This window comes from Arachis stenosperma, chromosome 2 (assembly GCF_014773155.1).
Source record: "Arachis stenosperma cultivar V10309 chromosome 2, arast.V10309.gnm1.PFL2, whole genome shotgun sequence".
Taxonomy (NCBI): Eukaryota; Viridiplantae; Streptophyta; class Magnoliopsida; order Fabales; family Fabaceae; genus Arachis; species Arachis stenosperma.
Genome location: NC_080378.1, coordinates 107,103,472 through 107,127,568, shown reverse-complemented (window position 1 = coordinate 107,127,568; position 24,097 = coordinate 107,103,472). Strand labels below are relative to the sequence as shown.

At 32.0% G+C, this 24,097-nt stretch overlaps 1 protein-coding gene across 1 annotated transcript; it reads left to right on the top strand.

Moving 5' to 3' along the window:
* Nucleotides 1-11,867: 11,867 nt before the first annotated feature.
* On the top strand, nt 11,868-13,577 carry LOC130961933 (cytochrome P450 83B1-like). The gene is made up of 2 exons (XM_057887978.1): nt 11,868-12,794; nt 12,880-13,577. The coding sequence occupies exons 1-2, from the start codon at nt 11,904-11,906 to the stop codon at nt 13,489-13,491; spliced, it is 1,503 nt and encodes a 500-aa protein (XP_057743961.1). The 5' UTR covers nt 11,868-11,903; the 3' UTR covers nt 13,492-13,577.
* The last annotated feature ends 10,520 nt before the right edge of the window (nt 13,578-24,097 follow it).

The window sequence follows — 24,097 nt, the reverse complement described above, 5'->3', positions numbered from 1 at the left end:
AACCAATAACAAGACACTCTATTGTAATTCCTAGGGAGAACGACCCGAGGTTTCAATACTTCGGTTTATAAATTTAGGGGTTTGTTTTAGTGACAAACACTTTTTGTATGAAAAGATTATTGTTTGGTTTAGGAACTATACTTGCAACGAGAATTCATTTGTGAAATTCTAAACCATCAAAAATCCAATCATCAATGATCAATACATTTTGTTTATGTTTTGAATTATATTGACTTGTTTGTTTATAATACTTCATAATACGATGAATTTGTTTATTTTTTGAAATATTATAAATATTCGAATACAAATTAGATGAAAATTTGTATTAAATTTATATTTATTTTGTATGAAAACAAGTTTATTTTACAATTAGAAAAATAAAAAAATTCTATTTTACCTTAGTGACGGATTTATTTTACAATTCAGAACATGGGATGATTTTCCAAAGTTCAAATTACAGACAAAAAATTTGTCGAAAAATCCGTCTGTACAGAAAATCTGTCAGAAAATCCGTCTGTAATTACAGACAGAAAATTCGTCTGAAAATTTATCTGTAATTACCATGGTTCTGAAAATCAGACCGGACCGGTCGGTTCAACCGAAAAAACCGGGAACCGGTTACCTAGCCAGTCCGAATAACGTGAAAAATCGCCTGACAAAAAATTGGTGGAAAAACCGGTCAAACCGGCGGTTAACCGATGAACCGGTAGAATCGTCCGATTTTTTAGCGGGTTTTTGGTTTGGAAAGAAACTCTGAACGGCGTCGTTTTACACTTTTATCCAGAAAAAAAAAAAGAAAAAGACGAAACGAACTAAGCTAAGTAGCTAACCCTAATCCCTAAATCACCCATCGTACTCAGCAGCAACAACAACTTATCTTTGCTCTCTTCTCTGCCCAAATCCCTTCTCCCTTCTCCCTCACTCTCATCAGACTCACTCACCAAAATGGCACAAAATTCCTAACCCACTACGGCGCTACTTCCCTTTTTTCTCTCAGCCAGCAGCCCCTGTCTCTCTCAACCAACAGCAGTCACTGCCTTCGCCGTTGCCGAAATATTCTCGTCAGCCAGAGGGTGCCTCGCCGCCGGCAGTGACAGATAGAGGGTGCTTCGAGCTCTTGGTCGTCCATCCTCGTCTCCTCCAAGTCGTCGCCTTTGGCCGTCCATCGTCGTCTTCTCTACATCGTTTTCATCTTCGTCGTGTGGTCTTGCAAATCGAAGTGCGGTCGGCTGGATTCCTCCATTGTTGGTGAGTTTGCTCGATTCTGTCTGTCTCGCCGTTCCTCCCTTGCCGGTAGTCTTGCCGCCTGTTTCGTTCCTCCGTCTGTCAGTTTGGTTGCCTTTGCTCTGCTTTAGTTTTTCCTTTTTGTTAATTTTTATGATTTTGAGGTTCTATTTTTTAAAGATTCAACTCTATTTGCTTCAATTTATGGTCGTGTATTTTGTTAATTTTACGGAGTTACTGAAATCTAAGATCTGATTCTTGAGTTGCTGTTTCTTTTTCTGTTTGTTGTGTTCTGAATCTGAATTGGGGTGAGTTGATATTTTGTTCTGTTTGTTGTGTTCTGAGTTCTGACTTCTAAATTAGAGTTGGTGGTGGTATAATTAATTTTGTCATGGTGTTTTACATTGATCTGCATATGAGGACATACATGTGTTACAGACTTACAGCTTCTTTATACAAATTTGTTAGACCCAGCAGAAAGGTTGCAGAAGACATGCCTAAAAACAGAATAAAATCTTCACCCTCATGCCCTCATCTTTATTCCCTTCCATTTCAGCATTGTTAATTCTACAATAATTTCTTTCTTTAATTTCTCTTTTTATCCTAAATTTAGGAAATTAAATGTTGGTTTAGATTTTTCTTATTTTAATTTTGAAAAGAATAAGAAGAGATCAGATTTTAGTTTACTTACCAGATATTGTTATGGTAACAAAAAAAGGTCATGCTACATGTTTCATTGTATGTTTAATTTTTAATAATTTTATTTAATATTTAATTAAACCGGTTGAATCCCGGTTGAACCCCAGTCAAACTTTTGAACCAGTGAACCAGTTACTTTACCGGTTCATTGACCGGTCCGGTTCTCGCAACCTTGGTAATTACAGACGAAAAATTCGTCGAAAAGTTCGTCGCCTTTGTGAAATGGATAGAAAATTTACAAAAGAAAAATCCGTCGGTAACTGTTAAAAATCTGTCTGTAATTTTATGACGGAAAAAAATCCGTCGGTAAATAATTTTCTACGAGGCTTTTACAGAGGGACAAAATCCGTCGGTAACCAAAAATCCGCCTGTAATAAAGACTAAATCCGTCTGTAAATCTGTCTGTATTAATCCATTTTCTAATTGTGGTTATTATTGTATAGAACATATATTGAGGTTTGAATATAACTAATAAATTAGTAAATATTAGTTATACAAAATATAAATGCAAAAATGTGTGTGAATAAAATATATGATTTTAGTTGCGTAAGTAGAGAATTTTAAAAAAGTTAGCAAAATTGATATGCAAGTTTGTACTTGGATTGATTGAAAATCGAGTTTTTTTTTAGTCAAATCTGTTTTCGAATTGGTAAAAAGCCGAGTTTGTTCTCGAATTTGTTGAAAGTCGAGTTTGATCTCGGATTGGTTTATTGATTGATTATGACATGAAATATTATGATATGTAAAAGTGAAGTAATTCGAATGTATAAAGTACATACTTTATAAAAAGTTACGGTAGATTAAAATTTAATAAAAGGTATTAAATAAAATAATTTTAAACAAGATTGTTGAACTTGGTTCAAAAATTTGAATGTAAATAAAGATTTATGAACCTGAGGGGAGTAGGGATTATTTTATTCGTTCCCACAATGGCGCCAATTGTTCTTGTGTGGGTGAACTTCGAGGTATATCTCGTCTTAAGGAGGTATACTTCAGCAAAAAGAACACGGAGGGTGGGTCTCTGCAAAAGACACTCCGACGCTCAAGTCAGTAAGTATTTAAGAGGTATAAGAATTTTATGATTATAGAATGTTAAATATGAAATAGAACTTATCATGTGTATGTGTTGTGTGGAGATATAGAAATTAATGCTTTTTATAGACGTGGAGTTGATGAATAGAGTTGATATTATGACAGTTAATCATTAAGTCAAAATAATGGTTATTAAGATCGTCCGTTACAAACTTAGAATGAAAAAAAATAAAGTCAAATTATGATTCATAATGCACAATAAAAACTGAGCTATAGAGTAACGAATCATGTATTAAAAAAAAGTCATTTTAGTATAACTATATTATGCTAATTATATTATTTTAAAAAATATTGTTCAAATTAAAGTAATTTTTTTATTATTAAATAATATTTTTTTAAAAAGTGTTACTTAAAAAAATATTATTAAGATATAAAAAATATCATTTTAATTTTAATAACACTGGTATAATATCATTAATTATTATAACTATTGAAAGATAATCATATTAGAATCCGCTTTAAGGAAATGATAGTATATATAGAAATTTGATCCTATCGTTTGTATTATTTTAGTTATTTTTGTAATAGTTGAGTTGGTGTAAAATATATATTTGGAGGGAAAAAAATTATCGTTCTCCTAAGAGATAAAATTTTTTTTTGATAGTATCATTATTTTAAACTATTATACATATACTTTTCTTATAAAAGTTTAAAATAAAGATAATAAATGGAAGAATTTTTTTAAAAACACAGATAATGCTCAATGTTCTGAGAACTAACAATTCGAGTCACACTATTAGCCGGGCCTTCTATTTGATCCGATTCAATTTATACGAAATCTGTTAACAGAAAATTGGTCATAAACCAATTGAACCAGTGCGACGACTTTTTTAATTTGGATTAAAAAAAAAATTAAATAAAATTTTAATTTAAAATGAAGAGTCATATGCAATTATTTTCATGTTTAATTGATAATTAAAAATATTAAATAATTATTTAAAAAATTTTAATTATCAATTTTAAATAAAAACAACTGTATATAAATTATCAAATCAATTTTTTAACTGATTTATTGACTAATTTAATTTATAGAATTTTTGATAATTTCATATTTTTTTTTGGTGCATGCTATGATGAAGGGAGAAAATGATGAAAAAATCAAGAGGTTTTTTTTTATAAATAATTAGATACTTATTTAAGGAAATATATTTATTAATTTTTAAAAAAAATTATACACTCATCTAATCAATTTTCACTGTAAAAAAGACTTTTTCATTATAGAATTGTGATAGTTTTTTAACGATACAATTATAAAAGACACGGATAATTTTGATTAGTCCGGTTAATTTTTAGACATCTTATCTATAAAGTTTTGAGTAAAACTTAGAAAAAAAAATACAGAATTAAAAGTGAATATCAATTGCACTATATGAAGCTCTGCATTATATAGATGCAGAGTCATGTATATTATTAATAAGTATAATTATCTATGTCATATATCTGATAAGATTGAAATTATAATTTTAATTTTTTTAAAATTAATTTAAATTATAATAATTTGATTAATAAAAAAAAGTAACATGTTATGCATTATTTATTTTTTTAATCTAGTGTGGAATTGAAATAACTGTTAGTTATCAGATAAATGACACAGCAAAATATAGAGATAAATAATTAGAAATTTGTATAAAATATGGAAACAATTGAATAACTTTTTTTGAGAATTACAACTTCTCTCTATTACAAGGAGACTACAATAATACTCTCTCTTGACAAAAGGAGAACACATTTCTCTCTATCGTATATAGGAGAAAACTACTCAAAGAAATATTATGTTATTCTATCTGAATGACTTGATTGAAATGAATTATAGAAAAACTTAATTTATAGGTGAGTCTCTTCAATATAAACCATCCATCTAGGGGTGGCAACACTACCCGAACATGCGGGTACCCACCCGCCCCTACCCGTTCGGGGCGGGTAATTACCCGCACCCGCACCGGGGCGGGTTTTAGCGGGGCGGGTTCTTGGACGGGGCGGGTCGGATTTAGGTTAAACCCGCCCCTGTATATATAATAGATATATAAATATATATAAAATAATTAGTAAAATGATTAATAATATTGTATCATATTTAAATTTTTACTTCAATTTATGTTATGAATGTAAATAATGGTTATATAATTTTTAAAATTTTATTTTATTTTTTAGATTTAATAATTATTGGGGCGGGTAGGAGCGGGGTGGGTACCCGCAGGGGCGGGTTAGGGTTTAACATTTTACTACCTGCGGGTAGAAGCGGGGCGGGTTCGATGCGGATTTTTGTTGAGCGGGGCGGGGTCGGGTAGAGCAAAAATCCGCCCCTACCCGCTCCGTTGCTACCCCTACATCCATCAATTAGAGGTATATAATTCTTCTTTTTTCAACCATTAAAATTCTAAGGTTATAAACTAGATTGTTTATTACCTTTCATTTTATTTAGTTATTATTTATTTATTTATTTTCTAAAATTAGCTTTACTAATTTTCACAATCTCCCACTTAAAGCTAATTTTGATAAATTTTCAAAATTCATGTTGCTCATGTATTCCATAGGCCGTATGAGGATCTACACCATTCAAATCTTTCTGTGTTGATTAGTTTTGTCATGGCATCTGTTAGGTTGTCTTTAGTGTGAATCTTCTGCATATCAACACTTCCTTCTTCTAGTACTTCCCGAACAAAGTGATATTGTACTCCAATGTGTTTTGTTCTTGAATGAAAGGTAGGATTCCTTACAATGTGCAAGACACTTTGACTGTCACAATACATAGAAATCTGTTGTTATTTGTGCTCGAGTTCTTCTATCAACCTTTGGATCCAAATAGCTTCCTTGCATGCTTATGTAGCTGCCATATATTCATCTTCTGTAGTAGATAAAGCTACAACTGTCTGTAATTTAGATAGCCAGCTCACAGCTCCTCCTGCAAGTGTAAACACATAGCCTGTAGTAGATTTTCGTTTATCAAGATCACCTACAAAGTCTGAGTTGACATATCCATTGACATTGAATTTCGATCCTCCAAAACATAATGCAACATTCGAGGTCCCTTTGATGTATCTCAAGATCCTCTTAACAACATTCCAATGCTCTTTACCCGGATCTGCCATAAATTGACTTACCACCGCAACTGCTTGAGCAATATCTGGCCTTGTACAGATCATGGCATACATAAGGCTTCCCACCGCTGATGCATACAGTACTCGAGACATTTTCATCCTCTCTGCTTCACTACTAGAGCACATACTTGAGGATAATTTAAAACTCATAGGAAGTGGGGTTGAAATTGGCTTACATTCTTGCATGTTGAAGCGTTGCAAGATCTTTTTCAAATAATTCTTTTAGCCAAATCTTCCTATCCTTTTTGTCTCGGTGAATTTGCATTCCTAAAATCTTGTTTGCTGGTCCTAAGTCTTTTATATCAAACTCCCTAGCCAACTGTGTCTTCAATTCTTGGATTTGATCTTTGTTGGGACCTACCACTAACATGTCATCCACATACAACAGCAGAATGATGAAATCATTATCACCAGACCTATTGTAGTAGGTACAATGGTCTGAACTAAGTCTGTTGTATCCAAGGCTAATAATGAAAGAATCAAATCTCTTGTACTAACACCTTGGCGCCTGCTTTAGACCGTACAGAGATTTAGTTAACCTGCAAACCAAGTTTTCTTTTCCTTGTTCTTCAAAACCTTCTGGTTGGAGCATATATATCTCTTCTTCAAGTTCTCCATGAAAAAAAGCAGTCTTTATATCTAATTGCTCTAAATGTAAATCAAATACAACACACATAGCCAAAACTACTCTAATAGTAGTTAGTCTCACTACTGGAGAAAATATTTCATTGAAGTCAACACCTTCTTTCTGAGCATATCCCTTGACAACCAATCTTGCACGATATCGTTCCACTTGATCTTGTTTGATCTTGTAAACCCATTTGCTACCAATGGCTTTTCGACCTGCTGGAAGTTCAACAAGTTTCCAGGTATAGTTCCTATGTAATACCTCAATTTCTTCTTGCATTGCTATCATCCACATAGAAGCGTCTGGATTGCGCATAGCCTCCATAAAAGTTGTTGGCTCTCCATCTTCTGTCAAAAGACAATATGCATCATAGTTTGTCAAAACATAATTTGAGTGCCATGATGGTATTCTTCTTTGTCGAGTGGATCGACAAACTTCTATATCATTAGCCTCTGCTTCTTATTCTTCGTGCTGTGGTTCTGCTTCAGAAAGATCACATTCTCTGCATTTTTCATCAATTTGAACAGTGGTTATCTCTTTAACAGTGCTATCATTTTCTTGTTCTTTTTGCAATTCATCTTCTGCAAATATCACATCTCTACTAACAACTACCTTGCGGGCAGTGGCATCCCACATGCGATACCCTTAACTCCGGCAGTATAACCCAAGAATATACATTTTCTAGACTTTGGGTCCAGTTTTGTTCTTTCCTGGGAATTGTACATCACGTACACAGGACAACCAAATATATGTAAAGAAGAATAATTAGGTGGCTTACCTTACCACATCTCCATTGGTGTCTTCAACACAATTGCAGTTGATGGTGACCGATTTATCACATAACAGGCAGTTTTAACAGCTTCTGCCCAAAAAGACTTGGCTAAACCTGCAGTTTGCAACATAGCTCGTGCTCTTTCTAGGAGAGTCTTATTCATTTACTCTGTTATACCATTTTGCTGAGATTTATATGCAACTGTGAATTTCTGTTGAATACCTGCTTGCTTGCAAAATGTTAGAAAATCACCATCGACATATTCTCCTCCATTATCTCTCCTTAAACACTTGATCTTCTTTCCAGATTCAAGTTCTAACTTTTCTTTGAACTTATTGAACATCGCAAATACGTCTAACTTATTTTTAATTTGGTACACCCACTAGCCTCCTAGAGTAATCATCAATAAACGATACAAAATATTTTGCTCCTCCTAGGGACATCTCTGGTGACTCCCACACATCATAATGAATCAACTTCAATATGTGCTTGCTCCTAGCAGTTGATCTACCAAACGTCAATTTCTGTTGTTTTCTTGTAAGCAGTGCTTACAAAATGGTAAGTTTATCGATTTGAGCCTGGGAATGAGATTACTCTCTACAAGAATCTTCAAGCCTCGTTCTGACATGTGGCACAGTTTGTAATGCCATATCATCGTCATTTCTTCTTGGCTTGATGAAGCAACTGATGTCTCTACCTCTTGTAAATTATCGCCCACAAGCATGTATATATTTGCTGCAATCTTTTCTGCTTTTATTACCACAAGAGCTCCTTTAACAACTTTTAAGATCCCACCTTCAATATGGGTCTTACAACCAAGTTTATCCAATTGCCCAATCGACAACAAATTCTTCTTCAAGCCCTTCACATGTCTTACCCCTTAAAGTGAATGAATAGAACCATCAAACATTTTTATTTTGACAGTACCTATTCCAACAATTTCTAAGGCATGATCGTTTCCCATAAACACCGATCATTCCAAGACAGGTTCATATGTACAAAATTAATCACGATGAAGAGTCACGTGCCATGTTGCTCCTGAATCAACAAGCCAAACATTAGTGAGCTGTTTGCTGCCTTTAGAACCAATTGTTGCTTCGCCATACAGAATTTTTCCATCATCAGAGGTGCTCGCAACACATCCTTGAGAACTTGATCCTTCTGAAACCTTCTCTATGCTCTTCTTATTCCAACAATCTTTCATGAAGTGCCCTCTCTTACCACAATTGTAGTATTTGACCTGCTTCTTACTTTGTGACTTTGGTCTACTTTGACTCCTACCGGAACCACGCTCCATTGATCTTCCTCTTGTCATCAATAAAGTCTCTGCTTGTTTTGAGTTATCTAATCTATCTTCCTTATTCTTGTGCCTAGATTCTTCTTCAAGAACCGCATCAGTCATGTCATCAAAAGAAAGATAATCGGTCAAAACATTATTAGTTAAATTAATGATAAGCTGATCATATGAATCTGGTAGACTTTGAATTAAGAGCTCTGCACGTTTGTTTTCTGCTATGGTATATTCCAACGATGAGAGTTGGAAAAATAGCGTATTTAGATTGTTGATGTGATCCTTTGTCGACGTGGACTCACTCATTCGAAGAGTATAAAGTCTTCTCTTCAAGAATGTCTCGTTGCGAAGTGACTTGATTTTATATAATTTGGTGAGAGCATCCCAAATTTTCTTTGCTGTCTTTTTCTCTGCTACACTTGATAAAACTGAGTGAGCTAGTGCCAAGTGTAAGTTTGCAACAGCATTGTTGTCCACCTCTTTCCATTTTTCATCTGTAATTCCAGTGGGTCTACCTTCAATTGCTGTCACGCAATTGTCTTTTCTCATAATGGCTTTTATCTTCAATTTCCAAATGGAAAAATTACTCCCACTGAATTTTGGAATTTTATATTTTGCTGTCATTTTTTTAGACGGTAACTCGCAGCGAAAAAAAAAATATATTAATCAGCAATCTTTGGCTCTGATACCACTGTTAGGTACCAGATATACGACATAACAAAATATAGATATGAATAATTAGAAATTTGTATAAAATATGGAAACAATTGAATAACTTTCTTTGAGAATTATAACTTCTCTCTATTACAAGGAGACTACAATAACACTCTCTCTTGACAAAAGGAGAACACACTTCTCTCTATCATATGTAGGAGAAAACTACTCAAAGAAATATTATGTTATTCTATCTGGATGACTTGATTGAAATGAATTAAAGAAAAACTCAATTTATAGGTGAGTCTCTTCAATATAAACCATCTGTCAATTAGAAATATATAATTTTTCTCTTTTTCAATCATTAAAATTTTAAGATTATAAATTAGGATTGTTTATTACCTTTCATTTTATTTAATTATTTATTTATTTATTTATTTATTTTCTAAAATTAGTTTTACTAATTTTCACAGTCACAATAAACATTTTTTTATCTTCATTTTTTAACTGCTGCTACTCTACTTCACTTATATCATTTACATTATCTGACTCTTTATAGTAGTCGATCTCAAATAGGAGTGGTAACAAATATTCTATTCGCAAGTACTCAATTCAGTCGAGTAGAATTGTCAATCTAATTTGCTGTAGGTAAGATTGAGTATAGAATGAATTTGAGCACTGGTAGAATAGGATACGAATTAAATCTCAATCCTATCCAACTAAACTATAAAAAATCTCTACTATTAAGTTAAGATAATCAATTAATAATTTATCACTTTTGTTTATATAAAATAGATTCTATTTTAATGATATATAAATGTAATATTATATTTGTGTTTGTGTTATTAATTTAAACAAAAAAATTTATGTAAAATTAAATATTTGATAATTATCTTGTTTGTGGGATGATTATACTGTTTATATTGAATTTTTAATTTACATGCATACTCATTAGGTTATATAATAATATTACATATTTGTAAAAAGCCTTTATGAGTAAAGTCGAATATCCACATATTGACTGCAAAAGAATTAGAGTTGTATTGTTCTCATCAATTAACAAATAAAATAGAATTAAATTTTAATAACAAATTTAATCTGTAAATAGAATTAGAGTTGAGTTTAAATTTCACTCTACCATACTTATTGTCTGTTATTTCTAATCTCAAATTCTCAATATGTACGGATACATATACACATATTTTCATCTTTCGTTACCACATAATTTAGCATCATTATTGTTATCAATAATTAATTGTATAAAATTAATTATTTTAGAAAATAGTTTTTGTGATCACTAAACTATCAAAAAAGTTCAAATATTTTTTTATAGTTACTAATTATTAAAAAAAAATTTTAACAATCTTGACAGTCAATAGTTATATTTAAATATTTTTGACAACCATCTAATAATTGTTAACAAAATATTTTGTTGATAATATTTTCATTAACATTTAGTTATTTTTTACCATAAAAATAACATTTGTGCAACATCACATGCATCTGGGGACCAAAGTTGTGTGCACGTGATCAAACTATAGGTGGTCTCATTCAATTATAAATATAAAATGTACATGGACATAATCCTTTTGTCTCAATCTAGTGCTTTCAGAGAATCTATTTTATCAGATATAAATGAAATTTCGGAAAACATTTTTAATTAGAATTATGCTCATAAGTGTTTTAAGAGTATTAGTTAGAGTATTTAATAAACAAAATTTATCAAAATACTAATTAATTAATTTCCACCGTCCACTTCATGTCTGCATCCCTGTCGAGTGGATCCAATTATTTCTAGGGACAGTATGAACCGATAGAGTCCCACAGCCAGAAGTTTAGATAGTGATTCATTTGTTCTATTATATACAAATTATAAAGGGAAAAAAGAAAATCAAAAGTAAAAGCTAATATGATCATAGAGCACAAATAATAAGGTTTTCTTTTTTAAATACTTCTTTAGAAATAATCTACCACTTTTTGTGTTTTATATATATTTATGATACTGTTTATTACATATTATATAGGCAAATAAAAATATTATTCGTACATTAAAATTAGTTACTAAAATCAGTCACTAACGTATTTATATATAAAGATATGTGTAGTTTAATTTATTTTCAATATATATTTATATTTTAACATCTATTTTATATTTTGATAACTTATTTTAATATATACATAACAAATACTAAATATATCTCTAATTAAGATTTGATAAAGTCTTGTGTTAGTTATCAAATATCTAATATAATTCTATCTTTTATTTAGATTTGAGACTAACTATATAAAAAGTTTATAGTAAAATCTGTCATCAAATTACTTATTCTTAAATATTAAATAATTAAAAAAATTTATATTATATTATGTATATTCTAATCTTCTAATATTCTAACCCAATGATAATGCTCTTCTCCTCATCACTCGTTGAGGCCAGCCACATACAACATGGTATCAGCACTTGTCTTAATTTTATGTCTAACTCTTCCTTTGTTCATGTGCTTCTTCTTCCAAAAACAAAAAACATTCAAGAACAAAGCTTTTCCACCAGGTCCTAGAGGGCTACCAATAATTGGAAATCTTCACCAATTAGATGATTCTTCTCTTTATCTTCAACTATTTGAACTGTCAAAGAAATATGGCCCTATATTCTCCCTTCAATTAGGTCTAAGGAAAGCAATTGTTATTTCATCTCCTGAGTTAGCCAAAGAAGCATTGAAAAACCATGACCGTGAATTTGCCGGAAGACCAAACTTAATTGGTCAGCAAAAATTAACCTACAATGGGTTAGGGATAACTTTTTCTCCATACAATGAATTTTGGAGAGAAACTAGAAAAATATGTGTAGCCCATGTTCTTAGCTCTAGCCGTGTATCAAGCTTTTCTTCAATAAGAAAATTTGAAGTCAAGCAATGGATCAAGAAAATATCAAGCCATGCATCATCAAAAAAGGTGACAAATTTGAATGAAATGATACTTTCTCTAACAAGCACTATTATTTGTAGGATTGCCTTTGGAAGAAGGTATGAAGATGAAGGAGTTGAAAGGAGTAGGTTCCATGATTTGTTCAATGAATGTCAAGCAATGTTGGGTGGCTTCTTTGTTTCGGATTATATTCCTTTCTTGGGTTGGATTGATAGACTCAATGGAATGCATGCCCGTCTTAATAAAATTTTCAAGGAGTTGGATAAGTTTTATCAAGAAGTGATCGATGAACACATGGATCCTAATAGAGATTCTTCTAAGGGAGAAGATATCATTGATGTCTTGCTTCAATTAAAGAACCAACGTTCATTCTCCTTTGACCTCACTATTAATCACATCAAAGCGATGTTTATGGTTTGTACTTTTTTCTTAGCTTTAGAATTATAAAAAAGCTTAAGGGCCATTTTCTTTGTTAATTTTATTTAATTTTCTTTTATAGGATATACTTGTAGCAGGAACGGATACAACTGCAGCCACAACAGTTTGGGCTATGACCGCACTAATAAAAAATCCAAGAGTAATGAAGAAAGTTCAAGATGAAATTAGAAACTTTGGAGGTCAAAAAGATTTCTTAGAAGAAGAAGATATTCAAAAGTGTATCTATTTTAAAGCTGTGATGAAAGAAACTTTAAGATTGCATGTACCAGTACCACTAGTACCAAAAGAAACAAACAAAACGTGCATTATACAAGGCTACAAAATTCCAAGCAAGACTATAGTGTATGTGAATGCTTGGGCTATTCATAGAGATCCTGAAGCTTGGAAAGACCCATATGAATTTTATCCTGAGAGATTCTTAGGCAGTGATATAGATTTTCTTGGACAACATTTTGAGATGATTCCATTTGGTGCTGGTCGAAGAATTTGTCCAGGTATGCATATGGGACTTGCTTCACTTGACCTTATTCTTGCTAATCTTCTTTACTCCTTTGATTGGGGACTTCCAGAAGGAATGAAAAAAGAAGATATTGATACTCAAGTGTTACCAGGTTTAACACAACATAAGAAGAATCCTCTTTACCTTATTGCAAAAAATAACAAGGATTTGTAAAGATATGTAAAAGTGTAATTTAGTTGAAGTTTGTTGTATCTTTTATTTAATTTTCTTAGCTTAGGAAGTGCAAGACTATGATTAAATATATGTCACATAGTTGTAAGTATTTTAATAGATATGTATGTGAGTAAGTTCTTAAATAAAAAACGGTTATATGTATTAAAAAAAAAAGAATCATTTGAGTATAACTATATTACGCTAATTATATTATTTTTTAAACAAGGATAATTCTATATGTTCTAAAAATTAGATTGGATCTATCAGTTCAATCTAATTAATAGAGAGCCGACTTCTCAATCTGATTTCGTTGGATTCATATAATTCATTCACACAAAATCGATAAAAAAATCTAGTTGGACTATTGTGATTTTTAATTTTCTATTTAAAAGATTTTTGAAATTAAAAAAAAAAAAAAGAAAACCCAACATTTTGAACCCAATCCTAGCTAATTTAAAACCAAGTTGCCTATTCTCTTCTTTGCTAGCCCTCGTCAATCTCTTTGTAGCATGCAACTCTGTCAGTGTTGATACTTTCTCTTCCTTCTCATTGCGTTGTTACCTTCTTTCTTCCCTTTTTGTCATGTCTCACTGTTAGCCATTGCCTCTTCATCGCTATTGGGACGTTCGAGACACTACAAAAAATACAGAAAATTTTGACGGATTTATTTACATTTTGCGGCAGTTTAAAAAACCCAACTTCAATAGTTCGTAGCGCAAGCAATACATTTTACAGCAATTTTTAACAATTGCTAGTATAATCGCAGCTTATCATTATATTGCATCAGATAATATTGTGGCGGTTAGTAATAGCCACCGCAATATAAAATTAAAAGGATTAATCTCATATTTTGCGGCGGACACAAATCACTTAAATCGGTTAATTTTTTTAATTTTTTTTTTTTGCAGCAGTTACCAATCATCGCAAATTTTTACCGTGCAATTTTTAAACTTATTGCCAGTGGTTTTATAGCCATTGCTAATTCCAGTATAGAATGCCGCAAAAATATTGGATTTTGCAGCCTAAATCACTGCAGTTTTATTTTTTTTTAATATTTTAGAGATATACAAATGAAGATATACCTACAAAATAACTTAATCTATTTATAAAAATATAAATATATAAAGTGTATCTCTAGTTAAGACTTACATAATTAACCTTAAAAAAATATATAATTCAAGTAAAATAACATCTAATCCTAATATCTATTTTTTGTTCTGTCTCTTCAAAGAATTCATTCCTGCAGTGATGTCTGGTGGCAGCTCCTCACCGTGCCATTCAATTAGATATCTCAAAGTACTCTCTATTGTCTGACTCTTTTTCTTTTCTGCTGCCACTTCATTATCCACCATCTTCCTTTTCAATTTTTCGGCCACCCTCTCTATCTATAATTCAAGCAGCACCTTTTAGGTCTCTTCTATTTGAACTTCGTTGCCTGGTTGATGCAAATTCGGGCCAAAGAGTTGATTAGGAGTCGGTCCGAAACTCACGTCACATACTCTACCCGAGTGCTCTTTTCCGAGAGCTTGAGCAAGTAAATTATTTTGAGACAACACTATAGAAGACTCATCCTAGTACTCAATCTCTACAATTCTTTATCCTACAGACATAAATAAGCAAATATAAACAATTACGAACTAGAGCATAATTGATAAGACTTTCAACACACTTTATAATTAAAACCAACAAGAAACAACATAAAAAATTTCAATGTAGTATTTACACCAATTGCCCTAGCTTCTTCATGGATATAGGAGTCATTAGTTCGTTTTTGCACTAAGTTCCATAACTCTCCTCTGTTAACTGGTCTCCCTTGTAGTTTTGACTGTAACAGTATAGTTTATACCATCACCGTAACCCAATTAAGGAAATTATAGATGAAGAAATAGTTCAAAAAGTGATGTCAAACGTAAGTTACCTCTTTTTTTTTTTTTTTTTGCCTCACCAAGCTTTTCGGACTATCAATGTAAGTGTATACTTGTTTCAATCGATTAACATCATTTTTTCTGCACTTTTCTTATTATGCCATCAGAGGTAAGAGTGATTAGACATTGATTTTGTCCAATTCATGAATGCAACATAAAGATTATAATTGTGTTACAAAGTCAGAATAGGTTACCTATGTCTCAGGCTTATTATGATCGATATTCAAGATACCATCTCTAATGCTCTTTATCAATTTTCAGCGGCCGTTGCTCAAGATTTTGTTCAGCCATTTTTCTTAAGTCAGAATACTGATGATATAACTTGTTCTGTGTTTCCTTCCAAGACCTCCCTAAACTTTTTAAAATTGTATGCTTGATACTTCCTTCACTATCTTCATCAAAGGAAAAAATTTGCTGAAATGATAAGTTCAAAATGTTAGTAAGTAATAAACGAAGTAGATTTAATTCAACAACAACTATAAAGTTTTACCTTTATATAATCGTTATAAACCTTTTCTTTGGATGTAATCTTTCTCTAATTTTTCTCACAAATAGAAAATTTTTCATAATCAGCATCTAGCAAACCAAAAACACCACTTAATAGACCATTTTCATATCCAATTGGTTGTAGTTCACTGTTAAACTTGAGTATGATCTTCCTATCATTAAGGTCGCTCCATAGCCTCCGTCACACTTAAATGAGCTTATTTGATTGTGCCATCGGAATCTATAAAGAATAGAATAATCTTATGTATGTAACCGTTGTGGCCAAGATGTAATAAAAAAAAAATAGAGTCTAAATAATTTATTAATAAGAAAAATTCAAGAATTATTACTAATGACATTAACTTTCCAAAATTTTGTAGCTTGCATCCTTTGTGATTCAGTAAAGAAATTGTCAATGTGTTAGTCAAAAGAATCTACCTCATTTGTCTCTGGGTCCAATTCTTCATCGCCTTGCTCTGAGTTTTGGGCACTATTTGTGCGAGTCTGTGGAGCAGTCCTTGGTTCGCTACAGGGTGGATAGAATGGGCGTAGAGATGTAGTTGCGGGAACAGCATCACCATTGTGCGGGAGAATTAGAGAGTCATCGTGGTGGGAGGCTGAAGCCACAGGCACTACTGTTTGAGGCTGTTGACGTGTTGTTTCTAATTTTGATTTTTTTTTCGTGAAACGACCTATCCTAGGAATTTAAATCCGAATATCAAGATGCAACGTCATCACATTCTTGCAATAGATTCAAACAACATTAATAAAAGAATGAAGTGTTTCAAGTTATCCTTGTTCTATCAAAATAAACATAAACAATGCATACGAGTGTGACACGATTTTATACGAGTGTGATACGATTTTCTTTTTTTTCGTTTTTGCTTAGCTTCTTTTTCTTAAGGCTCCTTGTTATAAAAAATTTTTCAACTATATTTATATAAGTCTTTTTTTTAGAGGTCGTAATACCTCGCCACCTCTGCTGTATGACTTAAGCGTAAGGTTCTGTGTGATAGAGTGTTACACCTCCTCTCCTTTCCCTCGCTCTCTACTGCACTCTTCTCCTTCTGCAGCCCTTTTTTCGGCAGCGCTTTGCATCACTTGCAACTTTGACATCCACTCTGCTCATCCCCTCACCTGCCGCCACGAGCGCATTCCCGTCAAGCCCTCCTTTGGCTCTGCCAACTCTATCGTCGAGGCCTCTGCCGCCTCCTTTAGCTTTGTCAACCCAATTGACGCTACTGACAACAGCATCTCCTCTGACGGATTCTCCAACGACGTCGTTACCTGGCTCATCCCCAACCCAAACTATGGCTCAAAGTTCATGGACACCTCAGACTACATCCTTCACTAAAGGAGAGTTAATAGTCAACTACATCCTTCTCCGAAAAGTTCTTTACATTTTCTGTGTCTTTCAATGCATCATCTTGCCCAACTTGAGTTTCTAGGTTATTATTAGTATATCCAGATTCTTTGGCATCAAGATTTGCAGAAGATTTAACAACTATATCCTTCTCATATAAGCTGCGTCTTTCAATTCATTATCTTGTACAATTTGATTTTCCTGGTTAATAACACCATCTTCAGATTCTTTGATGTCAAGATTCACAATAGAGAGATAACAAAAACTTTCTCAAAAAAGCTTTCTACATGTTCACTCAATGCTGCTCAAGTGCAAACCCCATAAATTGATATTGTTTTCGGCATTGTTGAGCTAGGAGTAGCATCCATTCCATCATTATTTACAACAACTTCAGATTCTTGTCACATACATTCATCCTATGCCAAACAGAAAGACCGTCTCAACTATATAGTATTCGTTCGGCCGGTACTACTTCGATTCAAGTGGGATGCGATCGGCGAAAAGTGACAGCAAAGCTATGCAGCTGTGAGGGATGGACTGTAAGGTGAGAGATGAGAGGGTATAGAAGAAGTGGTGGAGGGTAGGGAATGGTAGGTCGAGGGAGAGGGAGAAAGGGATGGAGAGAGTTAAGGATGAGAGGATAGGGGAGAGGGGAGAGGGATGACAAGAAGAAGGGCTGTTGAAGGAGAAGAGTGCGGTGAAGAGGAAGGAGAAGGAGAGGAGGGTGGCTGAGGGGTGACAGCGTGGCTCAAAATAGCTACGTCAGCATTGAAATAGGTGAGTCATCACCATAAATAAGTTTAGGGACCATTATGGTGTCCGAAACTCAATCTACGAGACCATTATAGTAAAAATGGAACTTCAAAGACTAAATTGAATAATTCTGTAAATCTCAGGAACTATTATAGAAATTTTCTTGTCAAACTCGCATGTTTTGATAGGGAGGGACAATCGTGCAACACCAGAATTTTTTTTTATACAAAATGAATGAGTACTAAACTTTAAGAATAAATATACTAAAATTAAAATTTTAAATTTTCAAACACACTTTTTTTTAATTTTACTTATTTATTTTATTTTGCACTCTTTGTGTGTATGTACATACATATATATTATGGATATGTTGAAATTAAAACAAGATTATGAAAAAATTATGTTGTGATTTTATTAGTTCTTATTAGTATGTTAATTATGATTTGATTTTAATTATTATTTAAAAAGAAAACTTAAATAGATTAATATTTTAACCCATTTTATTTTGATGGCCAAACCAACGAGCGAACCTACCACATTTTTGGACAAACCTTGGTGGGCATAACAGGTGATCCATTTTAACATCCCTAGCTAATTATGAGAAATTAATACGCCTATTTTATCCAGTTTTTTTTATTATTTCATTTTGATTTATTCAAGACAAATTATCAATGGCGGCGCATTCATTGTTAACAATTTCGAAATAAATTGATATGGTAGAACTCAAACTCATTTTAATTTATTCAAAAGTGCGTTATTTTTTTTCTCTTCAGAACCTTAAATTACAAGAATCTCATCTAAACTACGGCGGGATATTTATTTAAGAGGGGTTGGATAAGCAAGTTATCATTTTTAATTTAAGGAAAAGTATAGGTGAACAATGAAAATATTAAACAATGTAAACAATAGATATATCGGATGTTCATTTTACTAGTGTATGGATGGTTATTTTAATATTAAAATTTAGAGGATTAATTTGGAGGTGTAGTGTGTTTTTATTTGATTGGTGGTTGTTCATATTGTTCAACAAAGTCATTGTCCCCCTAGCATTCCCCTTAATTGAAACTTTACCTTTTTAAGTTGTGAATAAGTCAGTCCGATTTGTACTTTTGGGGAATTGCTTGACAAGTAAGCGATAGTAGTTGCAGTGAGTTAAATCCAAAATGATATCATATATTAAAATTATTTTTAAAATTTAAATTATATTAATTATATCTCTAAAATTGATAAAAATGTATTAGGTTAGTCTTGATCTATTTTTTATTAACGCTATAATAATATGGCTTGATGATGGCTTGATGACATGGGCTATTAGTAATACATGTTACTCTATGGTTTAGCCATATGTAATAGTATGATGATATGTTAACTAGTGACACGTGGCATGTTGATGTGGATGGTTGTGCCACGTGTCACAATGTTATTTGGTCATGTGTCTGTTTGTGTCACGTGTCGCAACAGAATTCATCCATGTATCATCCATTAAGTCATCATTGTAAATGCACCAAATCAATCCATCATTTTGTATTAAGTGACTCATTTTAATTCTTGAAATTGAATGTCATGTACTAAATTAGTCCCTTCATCAGTTTTTTTCATTTTTTTTTTTAATTTAAAATTTTTAATATCTTGGATGCATTAATTTTAATTCTATTTTTTCATATATCGTTTAAATACAAGTACTTTTATAAAAAATTTTGAGATTTTAGTTTTAATTATATAATTTTTTTCTATAATAATTTAACATTGGTAAATTTTGTAATATATAAATATGTTATTATAAAAAAAATTATATGATTGATTATGTTGTGATAAGAACAAATGAGGTGCATGCCCATTAATAATATAGGCGGCAGAAATTTTCAAGGGAGAGTTTAAGATTCTCACGAAGACCAACTTTTAATAAAAGTTGAAAATGATGAATTTGTACATGTATAAGTAAGGCTTCATAGCCTGAGATATAAGATACACAATAATAATAAGATATAAAACTCTCTCTCTTTCTATTTCTCTATGTGGGTTTTTAAGTTACAATATACTAGTAAATATATAAATTACTTCTATTACAGTGAGATAATTATATTGGTAAATATTAATACTAATATCTTTTATTTACACATTTTTATTTTATATTTAGTATATCTTTTTTATTTATTTTACAACATGTTATCAGCACGAGACTCTAATAAAATTTTAGGAAGACTCAGGTAATAAATTTTTATTATGTCAAAACTCTCTCATCTTAAATTTAATGCTCTTAATATATTTGAAAACAAATATTTATCATGGATACTAGTTGTTGAAATCCATCTTGATTTAATGGATCTTGAAGATACCATTAAAGTTAAAAATAATGCATCTCAAAAGGACAAAGTCAAAGCTATTATCTTCCTTCGTCGTCATCATGATGAAGGATTGAAAAATGAATATCTCACATTAAAAGATCTTACAGATCTGTGAAAAACTTTGAAGAAAAGTATAATCATCAAAAGACAGTGATACTTCCTCAAACCCGATATGAATGGACGCTTGCGTCTCCAGGATTTTAAATCTATAAGTGAATATAATTCAGTAATGTTTCAAATCACCTCATGAACGAAATTATGTAGGGAAAAGATAACTGATAATGACATGTAAGAGAAAACTTTTTCCACCTTTCATGCCTCGAATGTGCTCTTGTAGTAGCAGTATCAAGAAAAAGGATTTAAAAATATTTTGAGTTAATTTCTTACCTTCTTATTGTTGAATGCAACAATGAGTTGCTTTTAAAAAATCATAAAGCGCGCCTAGCTGGTGCCACCCCATTTTCCGAAGCAAATGCAGTAAATCATAACCCCAAAAGAGGTAAATGGCAAGGTTTTGGCAACAAAAAAAATTATGGAAAGAAAAAAAATTATGTTCACAAAAAAAGATCTCACCAGAAGTGGGATAAAGAAAGAAACAATGGGAAAAATAAATCAATAGAGGATAAATATTTTCGTTGTGGTGGAAAGGGCCATTGGTCGCGTACCTGTTGTACCCCAAGGTACCTAGTCGATCTTTATCAAGCATATTTGAAAAAGGTTGACAAAGGAAAGGAAACAAATTTTGTTTCAAATGATGTTGCTAAAAATTACACCACTCATTAGGATGTATCTGATTTCTTTGAGGATCCTAAAAGAAATATTGGTCATTTGATCAATGATGGAATAGTTTAATATGTGGGATTGTTAAGTATTCATGTAAATAAATAATGTAAAAAATTTCTTATTAAGTTTTATTTTCTATGCATCGGAATTTCAAGTATGATATATATAAATAATGTTTAATAAAATATTTATGAATTTCAAAATTACTAAATGTGCTAAGTTCTAAAATAATAATAATAAAATAATTTTATTATTATTATTTGTCTTTGAAGAAAATGGTAAGGACATATAGTGAAGATGTTTACCTTGCAGATAGGACAAGTTCGCACACCATTCTCAAAAGTAATATATATTTTACTCATCTTGTGCTAAAAAAAGAATATGTTAATACTATTATTGGCTCGGGCAATGTGATAGAAGGCTCCGGAAGAGCTATAATTTTGTTTTCCAGAGAAACAAAATTCATAATAAATAATGCACTATTGTCTACTAAGTCTCTAAGGAACTTATTGAGTTTCAAAGATATTCGCCGAAATGGATATCGTATTGAAATAATGAATGAGGAAAATCATGAGTACTTATGTATCACAACTCATGATTCAAATAAAAAGGTTATATTAGAAAAGTTACCTCACTTTCACCTGGATTATATTATACCAAAATTAGTGCAATTGAATCACATGCCATTGTAAATCAGAGGTTTACTAGCCCAAATAAATTCATAACTTGGCATGATTGATTGGGTCATCCGAGAACAATCATGATGCGAAGAATTATTGAAAATTTCCATGGACATTCACTAAAGAACCAGAAGATTCTTAAATGTAGTGAATTTTGTTGTGTTGCATGTTCTCAAGGAAAGCTAATTTTAAGGCCATCACCAATAAAGATTGGATTTGAGTCCCCTGAATTCCTAGAAAGGATTCAAGGCGATATATGTGGACCTATATATCCACTATGTGGATCTTTTAGATATTTTATGATCCTAATAGATGCATCTTCGAGATGGTTACATGTGTGCTTGTTGTCTTCTTGTAACCTGGCGTTTGCGAGATTACTTGCTCAAATTATTCGATTAAAAGTACAGTTTTCAGAAAATCCAATCAAAGCAACTCGTCTTGATAATGCTGGTGAATTTACTTTCCAAGCCTTTGATGCTTATTGTATGGCTAATGGAATAAGCGTTGAACATCCAGTAGCTCATGTTCACACACAAAATGGGTTAGCAGAATCATTTATTAAATGCCTCCAATTAATTGCTAGACCCTTACTTATGAGAACAAATCTTCCAACATTAACTTAGGGGCATGCTATTTTACATGCCGCATCACTTATCCATTTGAGGCCGCCAACAAGTTACCATCAGTTCTCTTCTATGCAATTAGTTTTTGGCCATCAGTTAAATGTTTTCCATTTAAAAATATTCGGGTGTGTGATATATGTTTCCATTGTACCACCTTCTCGAACCAAAAAAGAATTCCAAAGAAAATTAGGGATATATGTTGGATATGATTCTCCCTCTATATTAAGGTATCTTGAGATACAAACTGGAGATGTATTTAAATCCCGATTTGCGGATTGTCATTTTGATGAATCAAAATTTTCAACATTAGGGGGAGAGAATAAGCTTCCTGAAAAAGAACTTAATTGGAATACATCATCCTTGATGTATCTAGATCCTCGAGCAGTGCAATGTAAACTAGAAGTTTAAAAGATTATACATTTGCAAAGAATAGCAAATGAATTGCCTAATGCATTTTCCAATACAAAGAGGATAACCAAATCTTATATACCAGCGGAAAATGCCCCAATTCGAATTTATGTCCCACTCGGACAAATAGCCACTAAAGCAAATTCACGCCAGAAGCGTGGCAAGCCTGTCGGTTCCAAAGACAAAAATCTTCGAAAGAGAAAAGAGGTAAATACTATTCCTGTTGAAAAATACATTGTAAAGACACGTGCAGTTGTCCAAAATTCTGATATAGTTTTAACGCCAGAAGACGTTCAGGTACCTAAAAATTGTGAAAATGACGAGATCTCGATAAATTATGTCTTTACAAGAGAAAAATGGGACCCAAATAAGATAATTATCAATGAAATATTTGCATATAATATGGCATTAAATATCATGCATGAAAGTAAGGATCTTGAACTAAGAACAGTCGAAAAATGTTGACAAAAGATTTATTGGCCAAAATGAGAAGAAGCTATGAAAGCTGAGTTAGACTCACTTGCAAAACGTGAAGTCTTTAGATCTGTAGTCCGTACACCAGAAGATGTAAAACCTGTTGGATACAAACGGGTATTTGTGAGAAAAACTAAATGAGAAAATTAAAGTTGTACGCTACAAAACTCGACTTGTGGCACAAGGTTTTTCACAAAGGCCCGGCATAGATTATGAAGAAACATATTTCCCTACATGTAGTGGATGCAATACATTGCGTTATTTGGTCAGTTTATCTGTATACCATAAACTATATATGCATTTAATGGATGTGGTAACCGCCTACTTATATGAATCATTAGATCGTGATATCTATATGAAAGTCTTGAAGGATTAAATATATATAAATCATCCAATGAATATATTCATAGGGGTTATACTCAATCAAATTGCAAAGATCCTTATATGGTCTAAAGCAATCTAGACGAATGTGGTATAATCGTCTTACTGAGTATCTGTCAAAAAACGGATTTAAGAATGATGATATCTGTTCATGTGTTTTTATAAAAAAATATGCATCTAGATTTAATATAATTGCTATGTATGTTGATGATTTAAATATCATTGAAACTCTTGAAGAGATTCCAACAATTATAAAAACTCTAAAAGAAGAGTTTGAGATGAAAGATCTTAAAAAGACTAAATCTTGTTTCGGCCTACAGATCGAGCATACAAAAAATGAGATCTTTATTGATCAAACAACATACACAGAAAAGATCTTGAAGAG

Excerpts from the sequence above, each read along its gene's own strand:
- LOC130961933 (XM_057887978.1), top strand. The coding sequence starts at position 11,904 with ATGGTATCAGCACTTGTCTTAATTTTATGTCTAACTCTTCCTTTGTTC. Across the intron at positions 12,795-12,879 it reads ACATCAAAGCGATGTTTATG|GATATACTTGTAGCAGGAAC; the intron begins GTTTGTACTTTT and ends TTTCTTTTATAG.